Below are 7,135 nucleotides of genomic sequence, written 5' to 3' on the forward strand. Positions count from 1 at the left end.
CTGAAATTGAATTGTTAACTGTAATCTGTCTTATTACATTTAACTAGCACAATGTTTTCATAGTGATTTGGACATGGTTTAAATCTAATTATTAGAGGACATGTGTTTGCTGTAAACCATAATTTCCCCAAATACAGCACATAAAGAGAAATGAGAAGAGGAGCTAAAAAAAAAAGCTATTACATTTTTTTCTTGATTTAGCCACTAGACATACTTTTAATAAATAATCTTTGCTTTTGTAAAGACACTTGTTGAAATAGCACACACGTGACCCCATTATCAAAGATGTTGATACATTTCAATCACTCACATCATCTATCAAGTAAATATCAATTTATTCCCTCTCATCTGTCCATTTCGTCCAGCCTAGCCTCTGCATCAGATTTGGGTCTCTTGCACATTGTCTTTTGAGCTGGATTGAATCAGTAAAGGTTCCTGTGTGATCGAGCTGTGTAGAGAACTGAGCATAGGGGGATGATGATAAGCGCTCTTGTAAGTGTTGTAGTGGTTGTAGTGCTCCAATGGGGGCAGAGATAGGTGGGTCTCCATGGCGGTGACCCCTGCCAGCTCCTCCTCCACAGTGATGACCTCCATAGAGGAGGCGGGACCATCGGGGTCCTGCTGGTGATGCTGCTTCCTCATCTTGTAGAAAATGACCAGCAGGACAGCGGCCATTAGTGTGATGGCCACGAAGCAGCCGATAATGATCTTGGTAGTCTTCATCACCTCATCCAGGCCGTTGGGGCCCCCCTCCCCATCCAGGTCCAGAACGGGAATGGTGTAGGTCCGCTCTGTGGTCCTTGTTGAGATAGGCGGCCCTCTTGTGGTCGAAGACAATACCCAGCCGTAAGGTGGGAGGGCCACAGTCTGGCTGTCGTCAGCGGGCGAGTCTATAGTCTCCACAGTGACTGTGGTGAAATAGGTGACCCCGTTATTCTCCACTGAGGTGACGTTCAATGTGGCAGAGGCAGAGATGTTGCCCGCCGTGTTGCTCACCATGCAGGTGTAGGTCCCTGTGTCCTGCATGGTGACAGTGGTGAAGTTTAACGTCCCATCATTGAGGACGGCCAGACGCACCTTGTACGCCCCATGTGTCACCAGCGAGCCGTTTGGCGTCAGCCAGCTGACGGACGTCAAGGAGCTCGTCCTACACTTGAGCTCCGCTCCCATGCCTTCCGTGACGTTGAGGTCCGCGGGTGGTTCCACGATGACTGGGACGTCACACTGGAAGTAGCTGTGTTCCAATTCCCCAATGTAGCGGCCCTTATAGCTGGCCGGGGTATGGCAACGGGCACAGCAGCTGGTGTTAGCTGGCACTGACTCCTTCAGCCACCAGCTGAGCCACAGGATATCACAGTTGCAGTTCCAAGGGTTGTGGTGGAGGTGGACCCTCTCAATGCGGTGTAAAGGGGTGAAGAGGTCATGGGGCAGCAGGGTGAGGTTGTTGTGGGCCAGGTTGAGCTCCACCAGTGACTGCAGGTCGTCGAAGGAGTTCCTCTCTATGGTCTGGATCTGAGCGTGCATCATCCACAGCTTCTGGAGGTTTGCCAGACCTGTGAAAGCGCTGGGCTGTATCACAGAGATCTGGTTCCCAGACATCTCCAGCTCCTCCAGTCGCACCAAAGGGAGGATGTTTGGGATCTCCTTGAGGTTGCACATACCCAGGTTCAGGTAGCGCAGATTGCTCAGGTCCTGGAAGGCTCCGTCGGAGATGTAGGAAAGCCGCTTGAGTTCACCCAGGTCCAGCCTCCGTAGCGAGGGCACCCTGTTGAAGGCGTAGGATGGGATGCTCTCAATGGGGTTGTTCCTCAGCCACAGCTCCTTGAGCTTAGAAAGGTACTCAAACGCTCCGTTGGGGATGGTGGTGAGCCGGTTGTCAAACAGCTCCAGGGTGTTGAGGCTGGCCAGCCCATTGAAGGCTCCAATTTCAATGTTGCGTATGTGGTTCTTGCTGAGCTGCAGGATCTCCAGGTGCCGCAGGTGTTTGAAGCTGTCTACCTTGATGACCTGGATGAGGTTGTCCTGGAGGTTCAGGTAGCGTGTGTTGGTGGAGATGCCATCAGGAACATCACGCAGGCTCCGGCGGGTGCAGATCACCTTTATAAATGAAAACACAGTCAAAAACACAAGTCAAGATAAGCAGGGACAGGACCGTATAACAAGCAAGACAGTAATGAAGGCTCTAGTAATAAGAATGGATGAGCCAGGGACAGGCTAAAATGGTCCAGATGTAACACATACACATTACCTTGCTGAACTGGTTGCTGCAGGAGCAGACTGAGGGGCAGGTCTGGGCGCGTACCAGCCCAGCCACCACTAGGATCTGGAGGGCCAAAAGCAGCACACACAGGGGGTTGGATAGCGCCCCCTTTAGCCTAGGACCTCTCATTGTCTGGCGCGGGAGGGAGGAGAGCATCTTGTGCAGCATTCATAGTTCACTGGCTGGCGCTCCTCTCTGTAATAAAACAGTAGAGAAGAAAAATGTCCACATGAGCTGAGAAAAAAATGAGTAGATTTGTCATTTGGGGTTGATGGTGGAAAGAAAGTCATCCTAAATACTGCCCATCTGTGGAAAATTAAAGCATTCAGAGAGTTCCCTAACCCTGATGTGTCCCAGATACCAAGACTCTCCAGGACATGTATCTGCACCGGGGACCAAAGAACTAAAAAAACTATCTCTGCCTTGTTTTTGGCCCTAACGCAAAAAGCAACTCATAGCTTTCAGTTATAGTGATAGGTCAAACTACAATCTTTCTGTTATGTACGCCATTTTTATTACAGAATCAGTGTTCCTAGACAAGCATTTGTTTTCTGCCTCAACCAGCTATTAAACTAAGTAAATAACAAGATATAAACTAAAGTGAAAACAAGGTCCAACATTTAAATGACATAGCAACAAAAGTGTGGTAGAGTGAGACATAGTCAAATAGATAATAAAGAGAAGGTAGAGCACCATTTACAGCATCTCATAGAATGAATCTAGCAAGAAGATACTTGCTAACAGACGCTGTATTAATGCTATATCAAAGGGAAAATCACTTTGGAGTAGTGTAAAAGTGTACAAGGTTTTCAGGGCCCTTAAGTATTCTCTTTATCTCCCCTCAGCTCCTTCTAACTCGAGTCATATCAGTAATCGGACCCAGAGGCGATGAAATGACTGTTTTGACAGGTGTTTTCTAAACTGTGAAAATTGTGAAGCGATGTGGAAATGTGTTTTCCAGTGGGGCCGGATGGGTGATTTAATCAGTGGGAAATTAATCTAAATATGCCCAAGTGAAAGTGGTTAGCACCAGCCGAGATGCCACTCCAGAGCGATGTGAGAAGCCTGCAGAGAGACGTTTTCCACCGGGGCGTCAGACGGAATCAGGCCAGCGCCTGGCAGGGGCTTGTTTGTCAGACTGGAATTACAACCACCCTGCATGGCAAACTTCGCCCCTTCAATGACTAATTGCAGGGAAGCTTTGGAGAAAAACATGACCAGTGACAAAAGCAGGGAGACGGATTATTCTTCTATTTGGTTACAAAATACAGCAATCTCTTCACTGATGTGAAAGGTTTGTGGTGGCCTGCTGCTCTTCTTAGAATGTGCTGTGTTAAAAGATATCCAAAGCAAGCTAGAGAAGCATTGGTGCAGCACAGGACTTGGTCTGTTATGCTGGTCTGAGACCAACACCAAGCCTATCAATGGAAATCTACTGACATATTGTAGACATCTACAAATATGTGCTGATCTAAAAAAAAAAAAACACTTCTTTAAAAACACTGTGTATGTACTATTCATATTAAATTCCATCATGGTTTTCTGAAAACGTACTGTACATATGGGCACCAATGGAAGAATGAATCAGTGCTTAAAGGCACAACCTGCTGTTCTGCTGTTCAATGGTCATTTTAATTCATGATACTCATTGATTATCCAGAGAAGAAGAATCAAGGCTTACAATAAAAATAAAATAAAAAAAACAATAATATGTACACTTTTACAGCACTGCAAGAGGTTCTGTTATCAAGTCATTCAATTCGCCCTTGGAGTCCAAAAAATGACACATTGAATTTTGAAATGACGAATCATTAAGGTTTATGTGCTTGCACACGCTTTATGGAATTAGGTTAAGTGTTTTGTATGCTGTGTCTCCTGGTAGTGTAACCACATCATCATGAGCAGTTGTGTTTTCCAATTTTGGAACAGAAGATAAAGTTGGAGCCTGGGGCCAGGGTTAACATTCTGGGTATTTGTCAAAAGGGACCCTCTAGCTAAAGCAGCAACCAACAATGCAGTTTCAACATATTGGGTTACCTACATGAGTAGGAAGACAATCAGCATTATGGATTATTCAGATTCAAGAGTAATTATCCAATTATCCATGGAGTATTTTTATTATTATTTTTGAATCAGTGCTATGAGGCTACTTTTGGTTTTCTTTCAGCAGTGCGTGACATGCTCTTTATGGTGAATTTAGTCTGCACAAGCATTCTAAAACATCTGAGAGGTGTCTCATCTAGAAAATGTTTCATTTTTATCGCACAAGGCCCAACGACATTGCTCCCAAGCTTATATTTGTGAATACGCAGTCATAGATTAGGTTTGTTGCTGTGGAAAGGATGAAGTCAGATTAAATCATTAGTGATACATTTTGTGGTGCTGTAATTGTCATTGTAGTAATTCACTCAGCCAGCTTGACTAACTGTAACTCTGTAAGATTAAAGGCTTTATTAAAGTGACTAGCGACCACGCATTGTGTTAATTTATAACAAGAAGGCTTGGGGCTCCTCATCCTGAGCTATTTCACACCTTGCAACATCAACACTAACATTCTCTCAGTCTGGGGTTCAATCAGTCACAGTCACACTCTCCTTCTCTCTCATACTGTATTTCCACACTGCACTTTCAGGGGTGCGTGTGCCAGTTGACCTCCCTGCCAGAATCACCATCAGTACTGACCGGGTCATACCACAGCATGCACTGCTAGTTTATATGTCAAACCCTTCCATCCAGAAGTGTAGAGGAAATTCAGCAACTCTTGGAGGACAATGACATTTGGTGAAAATGCTTCTTTATAGTTAAAACGGCCTGTAGCCTTCATCAGGGTTTTACAGATAAAGAAATGAAGGAGGCTTTTTATATACTGTATTTAAAGATGGCCTCCTATGGGTTCAGGACCAATCACAATGGGAATACGAAACAAAATGTGATGCGGTAAATGAATTAAAACTCGACATGCTGCAGTGTGAATCAAACTTCACTGCGGAAAACTAATTAAATCTGCAATTGATGAATTCCAGCCTGAGTATTAAGATGTCAGTTGGGGATATTGACACAATTGGTCCCCTGGCCATTCACTCATCCTGAGTAGGCAAGATCAATCCCAGATGGCATAAGCGTATTATCATGGAAATGATCACAATATTTTGGATGCCCATGTTAATTTCCTCTTGGCTATTACTGAGTAGATTACATAAAATCTGATAAAAATGAGAGCAATCAAATCGCCATCTGTAATTTTGCTCAAACCGTAGATAGTTATTAGGACAAAATCCACCAGGCTTTTTTTACAGGTTATAGATAGTAGGAATGCAGATGTTGTCTAAACTGGAAGTTTCCCTTTAGCTTGAATCTGTCAGACCTTCATTAACCAGTGAGAGCCATGAATTGTCTCATGTACTATAAGTACTGCTATGAGTGCTGCCGTTTATAGTTTGAATTGTATTTGAAGTGGTACAGATTCATCCTTTATCTTACCTCCACTACATACCTGATAATTTACATTTTCATCTACAAATGTTCAGTTGCTTACATTCTGTTATACAATGCACAGTGGTAACACTATACATTCAGTCACACAGTGCATACTGCATCTTATCTACTCCATGAGTGCTTTATTGTGGCCAGATTGAATACAGCTTGATAGAGATAAATGCAGACGCCCTCCCGGCGATAATTCAATTTCTGTTCACGTATTACCTTATGCTACCTCCATTATTATAATTGCAGGGCTAAATAATCTGCAGCGATCTCTGTGTTCAGTTTTGCTTTGCCAAGGCTGCGTCTCTGTGGGAGGATTAGACAGTGCATCATGGGTGGCAGGCAGACTGACTGTTTATGTGGGCTGAATGCTCGGCTGTGGTTAGTATTCTAGTCACAGGGCACAGCTACGCATCTACTACTCCAATGACATGACTGCTCCTGGAGAGGTCCCTAGCTCATAGGCTGGCCACACTTGAAACCCAAGTGTGGGGTGATAATGTCTGTATGGAGCATTTGTGAATCTGAGAGCATAGTGTGTTAGCATGACATGCTATATCAATTATTTAACGACTGTTGAGGAGGATGGTATATGAATAATATACCTTGGGGCATGTGGTACAACACTAGATTCTAAATGTTTTTCTGTCATAAATTGTTTGTGCTGCTTCACAACTTGCACACTTAATGACTTGCAATTTGTTTGCAGTGTCCAGTAGACAGAATGCATGAGATGACATCACTACATTTTATTAGCCAGTAATGAAATACCTCCTGTAATTCAGCCATTAAAGAATTTAGACTCGGACAGAGGGGATGATACATCCACTTTCCCAAAGCAAAATGTTGTTAGTCACCTTCAACAACAGTGAGTGTTGAGGGAGACTGCAGTCCTGTGTATGAGAACAGCACAGTGCTAATACAGCTCCAGTGTGGATATTGGCAGGACCCCACTCCCTGTAACATGCACATTTTTAGAGAGGATTAGTGGACTAGGGTGTTCTCTGTTCTGTCACAGCTGTGTGGCTATGCATTCACATCGTTTGTGTGAAGGGAAAGGAACAGGAAAAGAGATAAGCATTTTCTCTGGGCTGCCTGAACCAGAATAGGATGGTGGAATAATAACAGATGCTATTGGTTGTTGTATTCTGGTTTGTTTGTTTACATTGACAAGGTTTAGTCAGCTATATTTTGTTATTGACGAGGTGTAGGCAGTTATATTTTCTTTCTGCTGTTTGAAAAGCACAGACTAATAGGGTATTGTTGGGTGTGCAACAGTGACAATTCCTACACAGCTTCAGACACACACACACACCCATGAATGTGGCAATGAAAGGTACTTTCTGGTACTTACTTATATAACAAATTCAACTGCATGGTACCAAATGGTAC

At 44.0% G+C, this 7,135-nt stretch overlaps 1 protein-coding gene across 1 annotated transcript; it reads right to left on the reverse strand.

Annotated features, from left to right (window-relative positions):
• Positions 1-378: 378 nt before the first annotated feature.
• LOC310801843 (leucine-rich repeat-containing protein 4C-like) lies at positions 379-2,428 on the reverse strand (the record flags this gene model as incomplete). The annotated part of the gene is made up of 2 exons (XM_083666009.1): positions 379-2,097; positions 2,249-2,428. 2 exons carry the CDS (start codon positions 2,426-2,428, stop codon positions 379-381), a joined length of 1,899 nt encoding a protein of 632 aa, XP_083522135.1.
• Positions 2,429-7,135: the final 4,707 nt, after the last annotated feature.

Source organism: Argentina silus (genome assembly GCF_951799395.1).
Source record: "Argentina silus genome assembly, chromosome: 3".
NCBI classification, from domain to species: Eukaryota; Metazoa; Chordata; class Actinopteri; order Argentiniformes; family Argentinidae; genus Argentina; species Argentina silus.